The following is a 22,295-nucleotide window of genomic DNA, read 5'->3' as shown; positions in this document are numbered from 1 at the left end:
ATGCCTTCCTGGAAACAATGCTAATTGGATTAACTCTAAAATAGGCTTTTTTTAGACTTTAAAATATGGAGGTACATTACCAAATGCATTATTTTTTCTATGTGCATAAAATAACAAGGATAAACTGTAATACAGTAAAGTGAAAATATGAAAAAAAACGGGGGAAAAAACCATGTACACTGACATTGAACACACATATAGAGCAGCAAGAATTTAGATGACTTTATTCTTTGTTTTTAGAGCTTAAGTTTAAAAATATGTAGCAGTGTACCAATCCCCGAAAATTTAATTATATTTATCTGCGTGTATTGCATTTTTGTGCCCGTTGAGCTGCTGCAAGTAAGAATTTCATTGATTGATACATATGACAATTTAAACACCCAACAGAGACGTTAAATACTATGGTCATTTAGGGATGCAATGTATGAGGCAATCTTTGAGTTTCAGAAATATCTCCATGCACATAAAGCTTTACCTGAGCAAATTTTGTAGCAACATAGCTCCATCTAATTGTCGGATTCCTGCACCAAAAGAAAAGACTTTAATCAGAGATAGAGTTTAATAAATTTAAGATTTATGCTATTCCTTTACTTGACATTTCTATTCAATTCGAAGAGTGTGTGTATAGATGTTAAGAAATAAATTCTACACATTATAAAATCCAGAATCTGTCAAGGTCGCAACATATCAATATCAGTCCCAGTTTCCCCCAAGCTAAGCATGGGCGGCACGGTAGCGCAGCGGTAGAGTTGCTGCTTTACAGCGAATGCAGCGCCGGAGACTCAGGTTCGATCCTGACTACGGGTGCTGCACTGTAAGGAGTTTGTACGTTCTCCCCGTGACCTGCGTGGGTTTTCTCCGAGATCTTCGGTTTCCTCCCACACTCCAAAGACGTACAGGTATGTAGGTTAATTGGCTGGGTAAATGTAAAAATTGTCCCTAGTGGGTGTAGGATAGTGTTAATGTACGGGGATCACTGGGCGGCACGGACTTGGAGGGCCGAAAAGGCCTGTTTCCGGCTGTATATATATGATATGATATGATATACTGGAAACAACTAAATCTTTATACCATGGAGTATTGTAGTGAACATCAGATGTTACAGTTGGGTTTGAGGATCACAAGGACAGTACTGAGCAAGCCACAATAATAATTGGCAGCTTTGCATTAAAATATCTAGTATCTAGCACAAGAGTTCCTAAGGTAGACACAAAATGCTGGAGTAACTCAGCGGGTCAGGCAGCATCTCAGGTGAGAAGGAATGGGTGACGTTTCGGGTCGAGACCCTTCTTCTCTCTTCGACAAGAGTTGCTAAACCTGGTATCTTTGTTTTAACAAGCTTTTACACTTTCACTAAGTTGCTGTTACCAAAATAGAAGGGGGATGCTTGTTTAAAAAAAAAAAATTGGTACTTACTCTCCCAAATGTTTTGGAATGTCAAATAATTTAAAGCTTGACATTATACCGTAATAAAATGTTTATTGGCAAGGATAATCAAAGAATGTCTATGGAGTCGAGGTACAATTCATCTAAATTAATCAGAACAAGTTTGACCTGTTGAATTCTGATCATCTGATGCAAAATTAAAGCAATACTTCAGAAGACTACCAATTCTCCGCATGAATATTAGGTCAAGAACATCAAGTAGACCAGTTGGCAGAAAGTGGTCAGAATGCACTTACCTTGGATAGCTGTCCCGATAGATGAGAGTAGGAGCGAAAAGGAAGTAGAGGTAATGGGAGAATTGTGGTGGCGGCAGCACGTCACCTGTAAAGAGGATTCGTGTTTTCAGTAATGGGTTAAATGCATCTTGTAAATTAATATATTGTGCAATATTAAGCTTTACATCCCATTAACGTACAAAAACTGTCGCACTAGTTTTTCTATATTGGTCATTTTTGCTCACTTCCAATTCCTGTGTCAGCTTGTTTCACAAAACAATTTAGTGTACAACTGGGGCAGCTTACAGTGAGGTAAATATCAAAGGGAACATGAAATATATCATTAAAGTACATAGCGTTATTGCTGCTCTTGCAGAATCAGATGCCAATTAGATTAGGCCTACCACAATGAGCAATTAGCCGTGCAATTTGAGAGCTCAGAGCTTCCTTATGTAATCATATAAAGCACAGATGCAAATCCATGACTGCAAGAAAGTCACACTGTGAAATGTGAAAGCAATGGATGCAGTAAAAAATATTTTCTCCATTGGCAAAACTGTTGCACACACTCAACGTCAGCCATTTTAGGTTTTATTCTCTCCAAACTCCACAGTACGGGGAACAAGGAACTGCAGATGCAGGAAACTATTGCGCCAGAGCTTTCGGAATATTTCTTTAAAACATTCAGTTCAAAGGTTTTGGGTATACAGTAAACGCTCGTTGTAACGGACGCCTTTATAACGGATTTTGGTTATAGTGGACAGACCTGCTGACTCCACCCTGGCTGGCAAGGCGCATCATCATGCCCTTGTTCACCCATGGCATGGTCCAGTTGATGTAGCTGTTGTTGTTGTTCACAATGTAATCCCTGGGGACACCGCTTTCTTCAGGCCGCTGCCAACTACAGGGCTTGTGGTCACTACAAGGCTCCCTCCCCTATCACCAGCTACCACTTCTTTCTGTTGGCCAATGCTGTGTCCACTTGGCCTCTCCTCACCCCCCTCTCCTCCACCACCTCCCATCACCTTGGCCACCATTCTCCTCCTCCTCCACCCACCACCCCCCCCCCGAAGGTCCGTTACAACGACGGTTTACTATAGGTAGACACAAAATGCTGGAGTAACGCAGCGGGTCAGGCAGCATCTCGGGAGAGAAGGATGGGTAACGTTTCGGGTTGAGACCCTTCTTCAGCTTTCAGAGGGCAGGAGGAATCACAGAAGGGGAGCAGTGAGAGAGGATGTTGCTAAACTCTCGTCGAAAAGAAGAGGAGAACTTCTTCAAAGTTAACATACCTTGAGGAGAATTTGCAGTGGAGCGGAAAAATGTGTAGGAAAATAAACTGCAGATGCTGGTTAAAATCATGGGTTTACTATCGTGTATCACATGTTTGCCAAGATGACTTGACTAGATGTGACCTTGTGACAGCTACTGTGTGCATGGAAAAACATTACAAAACAGTAATCGTCATTCAGGCTGAACTATTAGATACGTCTTTGCCCTTGCAGCATTGCTTGACTCGTTCTGCCACAAAACCTCTACATGTTCTTTGGAGAAATGCTCTACCAATGGAAAGAACATTTTAGATCACAGCCTCCCTTAATATATTGGTTTAATATGCAGAAAAAGTCAAAACTTTTTTTAAATTTAAATGTTTTGTAAAAGATTTTTTTTGTAAAGTGCTAGAATTGTTCTACTTTTTAAATTTAACTGGCATTGTGGATTATTTGCAAAATGCATCAAGCAGTGGACAAGAACGTCCCAGAGTGAGGGAGGTGGGAGGAAAATAAATTGCATCTCCAGAGGGAATTAAATCTGTGCTACTATTAAGTTAAGATTTGGGATCAGATATGTACACCCCAGTATTGAACAGGGGAGCAAATTGGGCTAAACTCAAGTTACAGCACAAAATGTTACGGGGTGCTATTCACCCTGTAAATCACTTCAGTGACTATCTCAAGGTTTCGCTATCTTCCCATCCTGGGTTGTTAGCTCAAGTCAACAAATATCAAAATGCACGACAAAATATTCACATTCACCATTTTTCTCTCTGTTCACTGCAACTGCGCTGAAATTCTCCCGTATGAAGGAATGGGCTTTCATCATCAGGCGGACCTAATAAAATCAAAACTCAACATTAACAACCACAAATCTCCAACCCAGATGATGTAGCAGTATTGCAAGAGACCTCAAACACTTTGGATTTGCCTTCCTAAACGTGCAAACTGGTTTCAATCTCCATTAATGTGGAGTAAATTTAATTTTGATCGAGGTTGCACGTGTATTTTTTATTTCTATCCTCGTCTGCAAGGATAGCAAAGATGCAATTGGCAACAAATGGATAAGTGACAAAAGCATCGCTGAAAGCACGTTATGGGCAAGAGCTCAGATCAATGACTGAAACGATGACACCCATGAAACAAAAAAGATTGTTAGTTTACACAACCTTCAGGGAAGCAACTCAGAGAGCCTTCACTGGTCCAGTCTGTAAATCTATCAATGCAGCTGATTTTGTCATCATCCAAACTTACAGATGTCCAACAAGTGTTCATTTTGCCAATACTCAAAACAGGAGGCATTGTGGGGGCATGAAACTGCAAATGTTGGAAGTGACCCGGGTCAGGCAGTGCTTGTTGGGGGAATGTACAGGCAACATTTTGGGTTGTAACCCTTCAGAAGAGAACAATCTGGGAAGTTGACTGGTATCATCACATCGAGGTGGGACAACAGAAAACTTGAGATTATTTAATATACAATCCCTATCGGCTAACCACGCATTCTGACTTGGGAGATATTATGCAAACAGGTAAAAGATTGCTACATGAGCAATACCATCCAGCTTGCCTCATCTTATCCGAGATACATTCACAGTTGATCATGGAATGCAAATGAGGAGCATCAACCATTCATAATTAATTTAGTTTTAATGTAGAGATACAGCGCGGAAACAGGCCCTTCGGCCCACCGAATCCGCGCCGACCAGCAATCCCCGCACATTAAAACTATCCTACACACACGAGGGACAATTCACACACAAACCAAGCCAAATAACCTACAAACCTGTACGTCTTTGGAGTGTGGGAGGAAACCGAAGATCTCGGAGAAAACCCACGCAGGTCACGGGGAGAACGTACAAACTCCACAGACAGCACCCGTAGTCAGGACCAAACCCGGGTCTCCTGCGCTGCAAGGCAGCAACTCTACCGCTGCGCCACCGTGGCCGTTAGAACTCAAAGACTTCAGAGTAGGCGCTACCGATTCCAGTGAGTGCACTCTTTGAATGAACTTGTGGCACTTGCCACCTTGTGGTCAAGTTGGAAGAGGCAGCGAATAAATCTGTGGCACATTCTCTGCAGATCATCAATAATGCAAAGCGGGTGCCAGGAATTCCTGGAAATACAGTGTTTTGGGCAATTCACGTGTGAAAAAATAAGTGAACAGTTATTAGTTCCAAAGAAACAGTGCAGGGAAAATGGGAAATAAGGGAAAGTAATGTGTTGGGGAAGGGGGGAGAATAAACTCGTTTCCTTCCTATTTCTTTTGCACTTCTTTAGAAGGTATTAGGTCATCAAAATAGCTTTGTGAAAATCCAGCCTCAAAGCTACACATTCTTTTGGTTAGTGTGATGATCTTGCATTTGCTGTGGAATATAGTGGTAAATTTCATTGCATTACTTTGTGGCAAACGCAATTTTATTTGGAATAAAACAAAATATCCTCTAATAGGTACTTAGAATCTGCCATGATAGGAGAGATCTATTCTGGAGTAACCACAGTTCATTCTATTTAATGTTTTAAAAATCTCACAAAACTTCAGTGAGTGAAAGCAGATCTACATAGAATCTGGCACAGAAATATCTTTTCTAAACCACTCAAACCTCAACCTATCTTAGTTTAGATTATTATTGTCACATGATTATAATCAAGCCATCCACAGTGTTCAGATAAAGGATAAAAGGGTACAACATTTAGTGCACGATAAAGTCCAATAAAAATAATTCAAATGGTATCCAATGAGGTAGATGGAAGGTCAACTAATGCAGTCTCATAACTGTCCATTTTCTTCTTCAAGATGAAGAAACTACCCCTCAAAATGCATCCACTTTTTTAACTTCATATCGTTTCTTGTGGTAGGTAGTGAATTCCTCATTTGCACAAGACTAGTGCACTTTCCTCTGAAATACCCCATTTTTATTTCTTGACCACCGTTTTATTTTGAGATCTTTGGTTTGCTCTTCCAAGCTAGTTAGAATTCGACCTTTTGTTTTGTGAAATGAAATGGGGAAGTTCTGAATTAATCAAATTGTACGGCTGCTGTTTAATTACTACTCATGTAGTTGAAGTAGATGGTGGAATTTGCAATATGGCAAATGCAGCTGCTTGGCAGTTAACCAGCCAGGTCAAGCTAGCTCAAGGTATTTCTGATGGCAACCATCATTACGAGACACTACAATATCTCTAATTAATGGAACATATGTTTACAAGAATGACCCTCAGTGGATGGACAATACCTACTCCAATGTCTCTCCAGATAGTCATGAATGGCAACTGACCACCAGCCTTCTCAATTTTTTCTAAGATTAGTTGTTGGAAGCCTAATTCAGATATTTTACATGTCATTAAATCTTTCTCCAACGTGGACTTCATGCCCCTAACATTGAGACATATGGATACCAATGTTGCTAGATATACATTCCATTGATCAGAAGACTCTGACCAAATGGCCATGTTTTTTGGAAAAGTACAAGTTCCAGGAGAGAGCCCCTTCAACCCGAATTAAAACACAAAAGATTTTATTGAGATAAACGATCATTTTAGAAGATCCAAAAATTACCTACCTGTTCCAAGATAACAATGAAGCGGGAGGCAGGAGGTAGATGAAAATGGATGACAGTATAGAGTGGCGCGGCCCACAGGCCTAGTGTCTGAAATAACACAAACAATGCACCAAAGAACAATGTCCTCAGAACCCTGTGCTTTGTTGCCTGGTACCCAGATGCCCACTGGAGAAATAAGCCATATGGAACGAGAAGTGTCGACAGAAACATACAAAGCCATGTGGAAATGACAATTGGGAATCTCCCAAAGGCGTAAACCAATAAATCAAAGTTCAGCACCAGCCTGCAATACAAGAAAAATTAATAATACTTCAGAAAACAAAGATCAGCATATTAGATGTCCCTGTACAATGTAACATTACATTTAGGAGAAAAACTGCAGATGCTGGTTTAAATCGAAGACAGACACAAAATGCTGGAGTAACTCAACGGGTCAGGCAGCATCTCTGGACAGAAGGAATCAGACTCTGAAGAAGGGCCTCGACACGATACGTCACCCATTCCTTCTCTCCAGAGATGCTGCCTGACCCGTTGAGTTACTCCAGCATTTTGTGTCTACCTTTGATTTAAACCAGCATCTGCAGTTTTCTTTGCTACACTTAGATGAATATTGTATGCTGTCACAGTTGGGTTTATCCAAAGATGTATTTAAAATGGGTGCATGTCTTATTTTGGTTATCTATTAAATAAGATGTATTACTTGGGAAAGGCACTATGAAATTTTTGATAAGATATTAGTAATAGACATTAACACAATGCCTTGGTGCTTGAACAGGTGCAAAATATCACCTTGATTGAATGGAATTTTGTCAACAATTTGAATTCAATGCTGCCTACTAAAATCTAACAAACTATTTCAAATATGGTTAGTCACATTTGTATTTCTGCAAGGAATAGAAACTAGAATTGAATTGAAATGAATACATTTTATTAGACATGTATACATACAAGGAATTTGCCTTGGTGCTCGCAAGTAACAACACGATATACAGTAAACATTTAAGAATAAAACATTATAATATAAACATGTGAAGAATGAAATAAAATATCAGAGCAAAAGGAGGCTATAGACTTTTGGTTGTTGAGTAGAGCTACTGCTCGTGGAATAAAGCTGTTTTTATGTCTAGCTGTGGCAGCTTGGACTGTCCAAAGTCACCTTCCAGAGGGAAGTGCTTCAAAGAGTTTGTGGCCAGGGTGAGAGATGATCTTGCCCGCTTGCTTCCTGGCCCTTGCAGTGTACAGTTCGTCGATGGGGGGGGGGGGGGGGGGGGGGGGGGGGGGAGGTTGCAGCCAACAACCTTCTCAGCTAATGCCCGTTCAACGGCTTGTCTGCATCTTATTGCAAAATTCTTATGGCACCGTTACAGGCGGCATCCAATGCTGACTACATACAATAGGCAACTCAGTGTACCATTGCCGTGCACAGCTTCCAATTTAAGAAGTTAGAAGCAAAAAGTCTACAAATACCAAGCTAATTGGCATCGTCTTCTTGTTTACAGTTAAAATGTGAAGCAAATATTCAGGTAGGAAAATGCATGCTGAAAAATACATTTGGCTTAGATTGCTAGTGGTGTCTCCTCAATTCAATCTTCAACCTCTACTAATTCAGTGATTAAAAGTGACATTGCTTGCAATCTTCAAAATATTTGAGAGGTATTGGACTCTAGTGCCCTTCAGCATTTTAATTTCTGTTATTTTCATTTAGACAAGTACTTAGAAATAAATAATCTACATTTTTAAAGTATGTCTTTTCTGTACTACATCCTCCAGGATTCTTACCTTCCTTCATCAATGAAGTCCATCACCAAGGTACTGACTATGAACAGAATGAGTAAAGCGATGAACATGTGATAAATTGTCCGGATGTGATTCACTTGGAAGAGTTCACTGTGGGAAAGCAAGAGAAATATGGCTGGACAGGAGATTTATTACACTTACACCGATAAAACACAATGAGCAATCAGCTCGAAAAATACTAAAATTGCACGAACACAAACTTCAGGAATTCAAAACAATGTCAAAAGTGCAGGAAAGCCCATATCTAAACGACCAAAATTACAACTCCCAATCCAACTTTATTAAGACTTGGCATCTCTGCGTTTATCAATCCTTCCAATGTCAACAGCTGAAAGAGCACCACATGGGCGGCACGGTGGCGCAGCGGTAGAGTTGCTGCCTTACAGCGAATGCAGCGCCGGAGACTCAGGTTCGATCCTGACTACGGGCGCCATCTGTTTGGAGTTTGTACGTTCTCCCCGTGACCTGCGTGGGTTTTCTCCGAGATCTTCGGTTTCCTCCCACACTCCAAAGACGTGCAGGTTTGTAGGTTAATCGACTGGGTAAATGTAAAAATTGGCCCTGGTGTGTGTAGGATAGTGTTAATGTGCGGGGATCGCTGGGCGGCGCGGACTTGGTGGGCCGAAAGGGCCTGTTTCCGCGCTGTAGAATCTAAATCTAAAAATATATATATATAAAACTCATACTCACTCAAGCAGCGACCGACGTGACATGAAGTGTTTTCCCTTTTCTGGGGGTGCCCTTGCCTGTCTGTAACAAGATCAGTCGGCAGTAATTAAAGCTCAATTGCACATCATGTAATCCAGCCAATCAAAAATATGTCCAAAAAAATATTTGGTTATCCAGACAGCAAAGAAAATTAAGAACTAGTGCCATGAGAAGCTGGATTATTAAACTGAAAGTTAAAAAAACAAATTCACATTTCATCACAAATTAATTGCTATTTTTCATCACACCTTTTCTCCAGGGTTTCCAAGTGAATATATTTTGGTTATAGTTTCTATTTCTATTTTTTTTTTTTAAACCAGCACCCTGGAGGGAGCAACAATCCCCAATACAGTAGAAAAAGAAAGTTCAATATCAATGCATGAAGTTATCCTGTCATTCCTTACCTGTTCGTCACACCGGCCTGCTCTTTAGGTGTCATAGCAGATATGAAAGGAGGAACAGAGGAGTCCAAGATGGTTGATTCATCAATCAAATTGTCCACAAAATGATTGAAATGAGAATCAAACTGCCTCAACAAGTCATTTTTCATTTGCTAGAGTAAATAACATAGAAATAATGACAGAAAATTATTGCAAATTGAACGAAACAGTCTATATTGAACCACGTTGAATATAATCACACACATTGCCCACATTTCTGGCCAGTATGGTCATGCAGCAAATAATTTGCAATTTTAGGTTCATTTAGTAATACGAATGCCAGAGAAATGGTTACAATTAGATAATTTCCCACTAATCACACCACTTGATTACACTACTCCTAGTGGAGGATAATCCTTAAGCACAAATCTAAACCCATCCTTCATTTGCATATTTGACTGGTGAAATGATTACTTTCTGGGGAAATGCTGCTGTAGTTTGTAAACAGTTCCATTTGCTGTTGTTCACAGGCCTTCTGAAATAATGATATTACATATCCTCATTGCAATGTTAATCAAGTGATCAGTAGAAGTCAACTACTAAAAATAGTGGGCAACTTGAATACCACTATCCTCCATCCCCGCAGCAAGAAGTTGATTCAAAGGTTTGAATTCTAAAACCTAAAACAACATTGAGCTGTTTCCTCTCAGCAATCCATAATCGAATTGCAAAAGGATTCTTTCCACAGAAGTGTAATTCACTGATTGTGATAGTCAGCAACAAAAATATTGGAGTCAGAACAGTGCAAATCACAGTTAATTCACAACACTCCAGCTCATAACCCAGAATAATAACCCCAGTTCAGTACTTGGGGAGTGCAGTTTCAGCTGAGACACTAAACAGTAACTGTGTCTTAGACAGCTGGAATAGAGCATTATTCAGAGGAGGCCAGTAAGTCACGTGCTATAAAGTAACCATAGCCTTTGATGAATCTACCTGACATCCAAGAAGAAGGAAGGGTAGTGCTGCACAGAAATAATAAAAAAGGGGATGGGCGATGACCAAAAAATGATTAACTTCATCCCAGGATTAAAGGATTTGAAGATTCAATGAAATAGAGGTTATGCTGGTGACGACAAGGATAACAGTTTGCAGGTGTACATAATGTGTTGAAATCAAAAAATGTTTTCAGCTTTATTTTGTTTTACGACTAAATGAGAAGCTGCCTGTAAATGAAGGATATAAATTTAGAGCTGTTCCTCGAACATTGTTATGACTATATGGCAAATGAAATTCCTCGTATGTTGCAAAACATTCTTGGCTAATAAAGTTTGATTGTGAATTTTAAAGTGAGTCTACACCAAAGGAGCATTTGAAAACTTCTGTTAAGTAATGAATGCAAGCTGTGTTCACCAAATCAACGTGCACAAACTGCATGTTGCAAGTCTAATAGTAAGCTAACAATATCCAGCTAATGTAGGTAACCAGAAAGATTGAGACCGTGCTCAACAATAAAATCACACGGGTCTGGCAGGAAATGCACAAACGGGAAAATCAGTTCAGACCATGTGATCAAGTCATGCTCCTGTCACAAGGCACAAACATTGAACACAAAGGCTGAGACAAAAGATGTTTCTATTCAACGAAGCAAAACACTCAGTGGCTCTGGGGTTGGTTTCATTGGCCTGGCCATTTAAAAAAATGAAATCTGAGGAAGGCAAGCCGAGGAATGTCTAACATTTTCTAGCTTTCAAGTACTGGCAGAGGGTCATTGGAATTAAATCTGATACAAGATCACTGATCTGACACATCAATTTTATCAAGTGCCACCCTAGTATTCTGAGCATTTTCTACATTAAAGCTGATATAATCCTCAAAACAGACTGCCGCCTGAAGTGGAGAGTAAATAAAGGACAAGATATGGTTTAGGTTTTTCATCCATTTTAGCTGGTGATTTTTTGACAGCTGATTTTCTTCCTCTCCATTTATTTCTGCTTTCAGACTGCAAACCTCATGTCAGAGGAAACTTAACCCTGCACACATCCTGTTGGGCTGCAGCATGTGTGATTGCAACATTAGTTCCCTTTAACAGAAACTCCAAACCATTGTCAACGATCATCAACAAACTTTGTTGTTCAAGACCACTTTGATGCTGACAGGATGTAAGTTTGGTGGAACATTACAATGATTCTGATTTGTGGATGCTGGAATCTTGAGCAAAGCAAAGAGCTGAAGAAACTCAGCAGGTCAGGCAGTGCCTGTGGAGGGAAGTGACAAGGGACATTTTGGGTCAAAAAGGACCACATGACAAGGTCAAATTTCTCTCCAGGATACAAATCATCTGAAGTCCTCAAGAAAATGATTGTTTAAGATTTATGAGACACTAGACCAAGTGGACCTGTTGGGCCCAAACCTCTCATGCATTGGTGCAGCACCCTCTCCGCGCCCTCCCTCCCCCGCTTCCCCACCCCCCCCCCCCACTCCCACTCCATCCCCCTCATCCTCCCTCTTCTTCCCCATGAGATAGATTCAAACTTTAAAATGTGAATAACTTTAAAAATATAACACCGATTTCAATGAAACTTCTTCCATTAGCACCAAAGGGACGACGGTGAGTAAGGTGGGACTAAAATTGTTGCACTATTGTGTACCGTTTTGGCTGTAGTTCAGGAAAAAACAAAACAAAACAAGAGTTTTAGTATATAGATTACAAGTTATCCCCTTGCCAAAGCGCCTTGATTAACCTTGTTGGTCAATCGAGAAATTCAGATGGATTATTCACACAGCATGGATAAAATGTAGAGCAGCTGATGGAAGTTTGTCCCATGCTGTGTGAATAATCCATCTGAATTTCTCGGTTGAGCAACAAGTTTAATCAATGCGCTTTGGCAAGGGGATAACTTGTGATGTTTCATAAATCTTAAACAATCATTTTCTTGAGGACTTCAAATGAATTGTATCCTTTTGATAAATTTGACCTTGTCATGTGGTCCTTTTCAACGCAAAATCTCAGTGAGCATTAGTTTAGCCCTTGACAATAGTCCCTCTGGACTTTTCCACTACTAATTGGTCACATTAGCTGGTTTATTCTTGCTCTATTTTTGTAACCCTTCAGTCATCTATCACTATTCCCAAATCCCTGGAGTAGAAAAGCTTCCCAACCAACCCCAAATTCCCAGAAACGAATCCAATAAATCTGTAACTAATTAACTTTGAACATCACCAACTATTCAGCATCTCTTTCTTACCTCAAGCCTCTACTTCCCTCCAACATTAATTAATTTATCCTCATGCGAATGGCAGAATTTTCCTTTAAAATCAGCAATGGTTTCAGTTGACAAAATTGACAATGTAGGAATTAAAGTACAGCATGACAAGGAACATTACAATGTCTCAAGGGACATACAATACAATACAGAAATCAATACAAGAAATACAAACAATTGTTTCTAGTTTGACATCATTAAGATCAAAACAGATCTGTACTTTTCATCCTGCATATTAAACAGATTGGCATCTTTCGAAACTTTTGAAGCCAATGTCTGCAAAGAATTCTCGTCAGTTCTGACAATCTGTTTATGTTTTTCATCATGGCCAGAAACAAAATGCTTCACTTTGCATGGACAAGTAGCTTCAAAGAAGGAATTTGAAAAAAGACAGTGGAGAAAGATGCAGGAATCAAATTCCAAAGGTTAAATTAATTTGCCATTAGTCAGCCCAGAATAGCAACAATACTGCAGAGTCCCAGTTACCGACACAGATCATTGATGGCACAGATATTCATCGGAGTCATTGCTGCTGGAAAGCGAGAAGCACTGCGGGTGTGTCATTACAAAATAGAGACATTTAATCACCGCTTCAGTGTACACCTTCCAGTTTCCGTACAAGTCACAATGGAGTACACCTTTAGAACTCTGAGCACATCCCTCCCCCTTCCCAGTTCGCCGACCAGTCTGACTGTCTCCGAGAACATTTTATCTCTGTTTGCTTTGTTGTTACCTTCTTCCAACTAACAATGATCTATTCTACATTTTCCTTGATCTCCATCCCTTTGTCCTGTTTTCACACCTTACACTTCATTATCCAAGTGTCTCCCTCTCCCCAGACATCAGTATGAAGAAGGGTCTCGACCCAAAATGTCACCCATTCCTTCTCTCCAGAGATGCTGCCTATCCCGCCGCGTTGTAGCACTCTGAAAAGTCAATTTCTTCAGCATCAAACAGAAAATATATTTTAATAAAAGATTCTAGTGTATATTTATTCCATAGGTGAAAAGATGGGAATACTTCCCCATCTCTCTCCCAACACCGAAAAGCCAGCTTAGATTATTGATGCTTTCCATCAGCCTTCAGTTCCCAGACTCCAGTCAAAAGAAATGCAGAGGAAACCTGAATGGTGTTAAAATTTGAGCTGAGAGCAAAAAAAGTGCAACACAAGCACTGAACAACATGAAAACTGGAGGAGTTGTCGATAGCAAAAGTTATCCATCAAATCATAGATCAGGAGGAACAGCATCAGGACTAATTTAATCCAGATAACTAACAATGCAATTGGGATGATCAAATTCTAATAGGGCATCAGAAATGGCAGGGACCTTGGGTGTATTGATCTACAGAGAATAGTCCAGAGCTCTAAAAGATGCTGACACAGGTGGACAGAGGAGTGAAAAGGGCATTTAGTGTGCTTTCCAAAATAGGCCAAGGTTGTAGAAGAGTTACAACGTCACGCCACAGTTGTGCAAAAGGTTGGTTGGACTGTACATGGTGCACAGTTCTAGATGCCACATTACTGAAAGTTTGTAGTCGCAATGGAGTGCAGAAAAGAATCACCAGGACGTTGCCTGGGGTAGAGGGCTGCAGTTGCAAGGATAGATTGACAATCGGAGTTTATTCTCACGGCGATGTAGAAAATAGAGGGTTGACCTTAGAGATTTATAAAATGATGAGGGCCACAGATAGCATCGAAGTGTCCTTTGGTTCTGCGGTTCCAGTGCATGGAATCTCTAACCAAAGAGCACAAATTTAATGTGAAAGAAGAAATTTAAAAGGACATCAAAGGAGTCGGTTTTCTCCACACGGAGAGTAGCGAACATCTGGAATGAGCCAATAAACCAGGTGAAGGAAGCAAATACAATTATAATGTTCAAAAGGCACTGGGACAGATACTTACATAGTAAATGTGGAGAGGGATATGGGCTTAATGCAGGCAAATAAGAGTAGTTTAGACCATCGGCATCAATGATGTTGGTTAAAATGGCCCCTTTCTGTGCTCTACGCTTCATTAATTAGCTGTGCGTTCACAGAAGGGAATTCTGGAGATACTTCGATAGAATGGAGTAATTGCAGTGAAAATCAAAGATGATTTAAGGAAAATCATGTTGATGACATACAAACGAATGCAAAGAACCACCAACAAGCCAAGATGAAAGACGTTTTATGTTGAACATAAACACCAACATAGATCTGGTAATCCAAATGAACAATTTCTGCATAATCATAGAACGCAGATAGATGTACAGCAGGCTCTTTGACCCACAATGCAAGTGCCAAACATCATGCCAAGTTAAACACATTTCTACCGCATGCACCTCCATTCCCTGTATATCCACGTGCCTATCTAACAGCCTCTTAAATGCCTCTATAGTATCTACCTCAATCACCACCCATGGCAACACTTTCCGGACACCCACCACTCTCTGTATCAACAACGTACCCTTGAAGCTTTGCCCTCTAATGTTTGACATTTCCACCCTGGGGAAAAAGTTCTGATTTTCTACCTTACCTAAAGTATCATTCATTTATTTCTCTCATAACTTTCGATACTTCCATCTTTAACTTTGACTATTTTAGGAATGATTTAGAAAGATACGGATTCAAATGTGACCAGATGGAACTTGGTCAGCATGGTGGTGTGGGGTTGAAGGGGTTGTTTCTGTGCTGCATGACTCTTAAGTTTCCCCTCAACAACCATCAAATATATCCGAGTGAATTATGCTAATAGGCCAAGTCAAAAAATAAACTGTTCTTGCCAGAGCAACCAAGGTTAATATCTATTATCCCACAGCATCAAAGACACTTAAATGTTTCTGAGGGTGGAAACAGCAAAGGCATTTAATGTTAACAAGAGCCACTTGAACACAGCCATTTATCATGCGATCCTGTTTATTGTTGGACTGCGGGTGACGAAATCTTGTCCAAAAGACTTGGGGTTTTTTGGATGACAATAAAGGTAATTCTGATTCTGATGCAGTTACATTACAACTAAAGAACTACAATAAATCCAAATCCCAGAGATTGATGCAAAATTCCTGAAAACGATATTTCCACACCATAATCAGCCAATTAATTAAGAATATTGCCCATAAATGCAGTGTTTATTTTGGCATCAGGAGATGCTGAAGGATGAAACAATGGCCCAGCAGTTAGTGCTCAGCTCCAAAGATCTAGATTCAATCCTGATCTTGTGCTATTGAGGGTTTGCATTCCCTCACTGTAACCAGGTGGATTACTCTTGGGTTCGCACAGCACAAAGCCATGCCGGGCAGTAGGTTAATTGGCCACTATAAACTCTCCCTTGTGGCAGGAGAATCAAGGAGAGGGGGCAATGTGCACAAAGGTTAATAGGATGACGGCCTTTGATGGTCAGTGTAGACGTAATAGGCTGATGCTGCACATTCCTGCATTCCATCATGTTTAGTCTGCAGTTGGCTGCGCAATGAATAATAATAATAATAATAATAATAATTCATTTATTTTATATAGCGCCTTATCACATGCTCAAAGCGCTTTACAAAAACAATTAACATAGAAACAAACAGACAAACTATCCTGACGGAAAAGCGGCGAATACACAACGCCAGCGTCCTCTCACGTCAGGGTCCGGCAGTAGACATTAAAAAGCACAAGACACACAGATATAATTTTTTACACAAACAGCCATCACAGTGATTGCTCTAGGCATACCCTCACTGTGATGGAAGGCAAAGTCTTATCTCCTCCTCATTCTTCTCCCGTGGTGCCACGAGGTGATCGAGGCTCCCAACTTTTTGAAGCCCCCACCGGGCGATGGAAAGTCCCAGGGCCGAGCCGAGCAGGCCGATGAAAGTCCTGAGCCCCCACCGGGCGATGGAAAGTCCCAGGGCCGAGCCGAGCAGGCCGATGAAAGTCCTGAGCCCCCACCGGGCGATGGAAAGTGCTGCGGCCGAGCCACGCAGGGCGATGAAGGGCCTGCGGGCAGGTCGATCGTACCTCGCGCTTCGGGGCGGTCGAAGCTGCTACGGCTGGAGCTCCCAAAAGCCGGTCGCCAGCCAGGGACCTGCGAACTCCCGATGTTGCGGTCTGCAGGGCCCACGGCCGAAGCCTCCGAGATGGTAAGTCCAGGCCCTGCGACCGGAGTCTTTGAGGTCGATCCCAGCTGGAGGCTGCCGACTCCACGATGTTAGGCCGTAGCGCGAACGGAGATACGACACGGTAAAGGTCGCATCTCCGTTGAGGAGGAGATTTGAAAAAAGGTTTCCCCCAACCCCCCCACCACCCCCCCACATACACAGAGTTAAAAATAAAACAAAACGTACATTTAACGACGACAATGACAAGAAAACAACAAAAAAAACAGAGAGACTGCCGGTGAGCCGCAGCTGCAGAACACAGCCACGCCCCCTTTCAATGAATGAATGAATGAATACGTTTACTAGCCAAGTATGTACACAAACAAGGAATGTGCCTTGGTGCTCCACTCGCAAGTAACAACACGAACATACAGTAAACAATTAAGAATAAAGCATAAAACATTAAAACATTAAGAATACAACATTATAGTTTAAACGTGTGAGTGAAATAAACCAGAGCAAAAAGAGACCACAGACTTTTGGTAACGGAGTAGAGCTACTAACCACAGAAAAAACGCTGTTTTTATGTCTGGCTGTGACTGCTTTGACAGTCCGGAGTCGCCTTCCAGAGGGAAGTGCTTCAAAGTGTTTGTGGCCAGGGTGAGAGGGGTCAGAGATGATCTTGTCCGCTCGCTTCCTGGCCCTTGCAGTGTACAGTTCGTCAATGGGTGGAAGGTTGCAGTCAACAACCTTCTCAGCTGATCGAATGATTTGTTGCAGCCTCCGGATGTCGTGCTTGGTGGCTGAGCCAAACCAGACCATGATGGAGAAGGTGAGGACGGACTCTACGATGGCAGTATAGAATTGGACCATCATTGCCTGTGGCAGATTGTGTTTCCTCAGCTGCTGCAGGAAGCACATCCTCTGTTGGGCCTTTTTGACTGTGGAGTCGATGGTGGCCCCCTATTTAAGGTCCTTGCAGATGATGGTTCCAAGGAACTTAAATGATTCCACAGATGTGACTATGGTGTTGTTGATGGTGAGTGGGGGGAGGGGAGGGGCAGCTCTCCTAAAGTCTGTTTTATTAGTTATAGTTTATAACTGTGTTGTGCCCCAATGCATTTTTATCACTCATGTGTGATACTAGGACTAACGGCAAGTGGGCAACTCCCTCCTGGGGCAGACGCAAGTTGGGCCAGATGGAAATGCCTCAATTGATTGAGAAGTGGTGTTGGCAGAGCCAAGGAGTCTCTAAACAAGTGGGGATATAATTCCAACCATGTCATCTGCCAACGTGGCATCGAACCACAAACAATGGAACACCGGCTGAAATGCCCTCGACTGGAAAACCAACGCCCAGCTGCCGATCTTGCTGCCTGCAATGAAGATACCGAGAAGCGTGTTCAGCTCTGGCAGAACAATATCTAATCTTGCGATGTGGACTCGATAAGAAAACTAGCGTGTCAAACTCTGTATACCATATATTAACGATGATCTCATCAAATCTCTGAAAAAACTCAAACACAGAGAACTGTGGCCTTAACTCAGTAGCTGGCCAGATTAGCAATGACAAGATGGAGTATCGGGAGGAAGTCAGGGAAGACAGACACAAAGAGCTGGAGTAACTCAGCAGCACAGGCAGCATCCCTGGAGAGAAGGGGTTTAGTAGCATGGTGGAAAGACAACAACCTCTCCCTCAATATCAGCAAAATGAAGGAACTGGTGATCAATTTCAAGAAAGGAGGTGGGGTACACATCCCAATCAGCATCAATGGTGTCAACGTGGAGATGATTCAAGTTTCAAAGCATAAATATCACCAACAATTTGTCCTGGTCCAACCAGGCTACAGCCACATATATTGTTTCAAAATCTTACCTCAGCCTTCAGCTTCAGTTGTATCCTTTTATTGATGACATACTCGGCATCTACTTTTCCTGAAAGAAAACAAAAACTCTTATAAACTCAACCTGAATAAACTGCACGGGAAGTAATTGGGATTAATGGGAGTGAGTGAGGGAGGATTGTGGAAGCGTAGGAGAATAAAGAGAAACTTGCTGTCCACAAACTAAACTCTGCATTTCAGATCAGACAGTTACCTGGCTTAATTATCAGAACATTGTGTTATAGGCAAAACAACATTGTGTTGATCGGCCACTGTAAAATTCTGGAGAAGGAGGGAATAAATAAAAAAAACAAAAGATCAAAAGGCTTATTTCTGTGCACTGGGACAATTAAATTAGACTCTTCTTTAAAAGACAAAGTAATTTGCCATGTCACCAGCCTGAAGAAGGGTCTCGACCCGAAATGTCGCCTATTCCTTCTCTCCAGAGATGCTGCATGTGCCGCTGAGTTACTCTAGCTTTTTGTGTCTAACTTCGGTTTAAACCAGCATCTACAGTTCCTTCTTACACAAAGTAATTTGCCATTCAGGCTCCAAATATCATTAATATTCAATCGGACAGCATTAGAATTAGATGCAGTCATAAACAAGAGGGCTAAATGGCCTCCCATGGTCTAACATTGCAAAGGCAGACAATGGATCAAAAAGGAAGTATCTTGAAATCCCACAATGCACCTTGGAAGTCAAATCAATTAACTACTTTTAAGTACAGCTTGGATATCTGAATAACTGTTTTGTTGTTTTAAATCCTGCAATTTACCCATCTTAAAGCATTTAAATATTGCAATGTCATGAATTTCAATTGCCAACACACTGTATTGAATATTTGGCATTGCCATGTTGCAATGGAAAACAAGAGATAGGAAATCACCTTATAGCCTAACAAACCTCCTCAGTGAGGAAATTAAGGCAGATGGCCACTATTTTGAATCATTTCTGAGATAATTTCTAAAGACTAGCCTTCTGGTTTTGCAAAATTACCAGACAAAATCTACTGTTTACCAACACTCAAAAGATTAAAAATCCCTCTTGATTGTTGGATTGTATTGTTTTGACCAGTGCAATGGCCACCAATGTCCTGTAGTTTTCTTTGTCTTTTTCTTTTACTGTCTTGAAGAATGTATAATTCATGTTTTCATGGTTGTTTGAGTCCAAGTGTCTGTGAGTAGCAGCAAGCAATAGACAATAGGTGCAGGAGTAGGCCATTTGGCCCTTCGAGCCAGCACCGCCATTCACTGTGATCATGGCTGATCATCCACAATCAGTACCCCATTCCTGCCTTCTCCCCACATCCCTCAATTCCGCTATCTTTAAGAGCTCTATCTAACGCTCTCTTGAAAACATCCAGAGAATTGGCCTCCACAGCCTTCTGAGGCAGAGAATTCCACAGATTCACAACTCCCTGAATGAAAAAGTTTTTCCTTGTCTCCGTTCTAAATCGCCATTGCACCTGTACCTCACTCTACTTGTATACATGACAATAAACCCAAGTTGACGGACCTTGACCTTACAGATTTGTTAAATTTACAGGCATTCTTTCAACTTTAGTAAGCTATTTGGAAAGGGGCATTTGCTATGTTGGTAAATACATTTTTGATGAGAACACAACTACATAAAATATTAGTTGGAAGGGTCTCGACCCGAAACGTCACCCATGCTGCCTGATCACTGAGTTACTCCAACATTTTGTGTCTACCTCAAGGGCCTGTCCCAGTTAGGCGATTTTAAGGCACCTGCCGGCGATGGAAATTCAATTTTGCAATATTGTGCTTTGGGAATTTAGATTGTCCCAAAATTATGTTGTACACTATGCAAGCTTAAAACACAAATTATCAGCCAAACTTTAATCTCAAGATTGCTTTCCCAACCCACAATCCATATTCACTTCATGAAAGAAGCTCAAAGAGGAAGTACAAAGGAATATAAATGAACAGCTTGGTGCCAAGGTCGCGCATCAAGTGGGAATATAGCATCAAAAAACGCCCTCATTAAGATTCATGGGATGCCTCAGTTACGATTTTTGTAGTCTACATATGCAAAATGGTTCTGAAGGCAATGCTATCCAAAGTGCACAGAATCAAAAAGGTGCAAGATGTAATTTCTGCTGCAAACTATCTGTTGCAACATCAGTAAATGCAAAATAAAATTCAACATGTAGACACGAGGAACTGCAGGTGCTGGTTTACAAGTAAAAGTGCTAAACTCAGTGAATCAAGCAGCATCCCTGGAAGACGCAAATAGGTGACATTTCAGGTCAGGACCTTTCTTCAGACTGTCCAACTACAACTTGAAATACAAAAAAAATAGCAGAAATTCCATCAAAACCCCTGACCTTCAACATGATCATTGCTAATCTGACCACTGCCTCAACTTCTCCTTCACGAGACCCTCTATTTCCTGATCTTTCAACATTTTATCCAACTCCTCTTGAAATATAATTAAACCATTTAGACTTTAACTTATGTGTCAGCAGGGATAGAAAGAAACTGGAGGTGTGCAGAAGCAGCAATTTAGCTTCTGCACACCTCCCATGGATCACCCATGCAAATGGCATGTTAGCCTTCATAGCGAGAGGATTTGAGTACAGGAGCAAGGAGGTCCTACTGCAGTTGTACAAGGCCCTGGTGAGACCACACCTGGAGTAGTGTGTGCAGATTTGGTCTCCTAATTTGAGGAAGGACATTCTTGCTATTGAGAGAGTGCAGGGTAGGTTCACCAGGTTAATTCCCAGGATGGCAGGACTGACATGATGAAAGAATGGATCGACTGGAATTTAGACGGATGAGAGGGGATCTTAGAGAAACATGCAATTCTGAAGGTATTGGACAGGCTAAATACAGGAAAAATGTTCCCCATGTTGGGAGAGTCCAGAACCAGTGGTCACAGTTTAAGAATAAGGGGTAGGCCATTTAGGACTGAGATGAAGAAAAACTTTTTCACTCAGAAAGTGATGTATCTGTGGAATTCTCTGCTACAGAAGGCAGTGGAGGCCAATTCTCTTGATGTTTTCAAGAGAGTTGGATTTAGCTCTTAGGGCTAACGGAAGCAAGGGGTATGGGGAGAAAGTAGGAATGGGGTACTGATTTTGGGTGATCTGCCATGATCTTATTGAATGGCGGTGCCGGCTCGAAGGGCCAAATGGCCTACTCCTGCACCTATTTTCTATGTGTCTATGTTTCCCCAGGATAGTTTCTAAACATTTCTCAAGTCCAAGGAGGAATTATTTAGAGCAATAGTTTTAGACGTGTTGCTGTAAATTGAGCAAAAAACAAGATACATTCAGATAAGATGTCCTAATTTATCCATCTCCACAATCTAGCTTTTTAGAATTCTGTGATCAAGATTAAAAGATAGAACAGATTTTTAAAATCCAGTGTTTCCTGTTTGTGTTTTTCACATCCAGACCTTCCAACATTTGATTTTACAAATTCATAATTTTGATGTCCAAAATTCAGAATTTTACACCAAAATTCATAATGTGGCACGTAATGCAACTTTTCAGCAAAAAAAAAGCATGCACGCCAAATGCGCATACAGGTTGCGCTACATTCATGTGTGAAAAAAAACTATTATTTCCAACAGTCTGTAGTTCTTGGACTACATGTACAAGGGCGGCACGGTAGCGCAGCGGTAGAGTTGCTGCTTTACAGCGAATGCAGCGCCGGAGACTCAGGTTCGATCCTGACT

General features: G+C 41.2%; 1 protein-coding gene across 5 annotated transcripts in view; it reads right to left on the bottom strand.

Annotated features, from left to right (window-relative positions):
- soat1 (sterol O-acyltransferase 1) overlaps positions 1 to 22,295 on the bottom strand; it is a 55,293-nt gene that overhangs the window by 8,109 nt on the left and 24,889 nt on the right. For all 5 annotated transcript variants that reach the window (XM_078407628.1, XM_078407627.1, XM_078407629.1 and 2 more), the window contains exons 3-10: positions 18,584 to 18,642; positions 9,405 to 9,553; positions 8,983 to 9,042; positions 8,275 to 8,382; positions 6,496 to 6,778; positions 3,698 to 3,773; positions 1,683 to 1,767; positions 476 to 521 (exon numbers count right to left, since the gene is read on the bottom strand). In XM_078407628.1, coding sequence (XP_078263754.1) covers positions 476 to 521; positions 1,683 to 1,767; positions 3,698 to 3,773; positions 6,496 to 6,778; positions 8,275 to 8,382; positions 8,983 to 9,042; positions 9,405 to 9,553; positions 18,584 to 18,642 — 866 coding nt within the window. The remainder of the gene's footprint in view (positions 1 to 475; positions 522 to 1,682; positions 1,768 to 3,697; positions 3,774 to 6,495; positions 6,779 to 8,274; positions 8,383 to 8,982; positions 9,043 to 9,404; positions 9,554 to 18,583; positions 18,643 to 22,295) is intronic.

The sequence above is a fragment of the Rhinoraja longicauda genome, chromosome 11, assembly GCF_053455715.1.
Source record: "Rhinoraja longicauda isolate Sanriku21f chromosome 11, sRhiLon1.1, whole genome shotgun sequence".
NCBI classification, from domain to species: Eukaryota; Metazoa; Chordata; class Chondrichthyes; order Rajiformes; family Arhynchobatidae; genus Rhinoraja; species Rhinoraja longicauda.
Note: the sequence above shows the minus strand (reverse complement) of the source record. Positions and strands in the feature narration are given on the sequence as shown.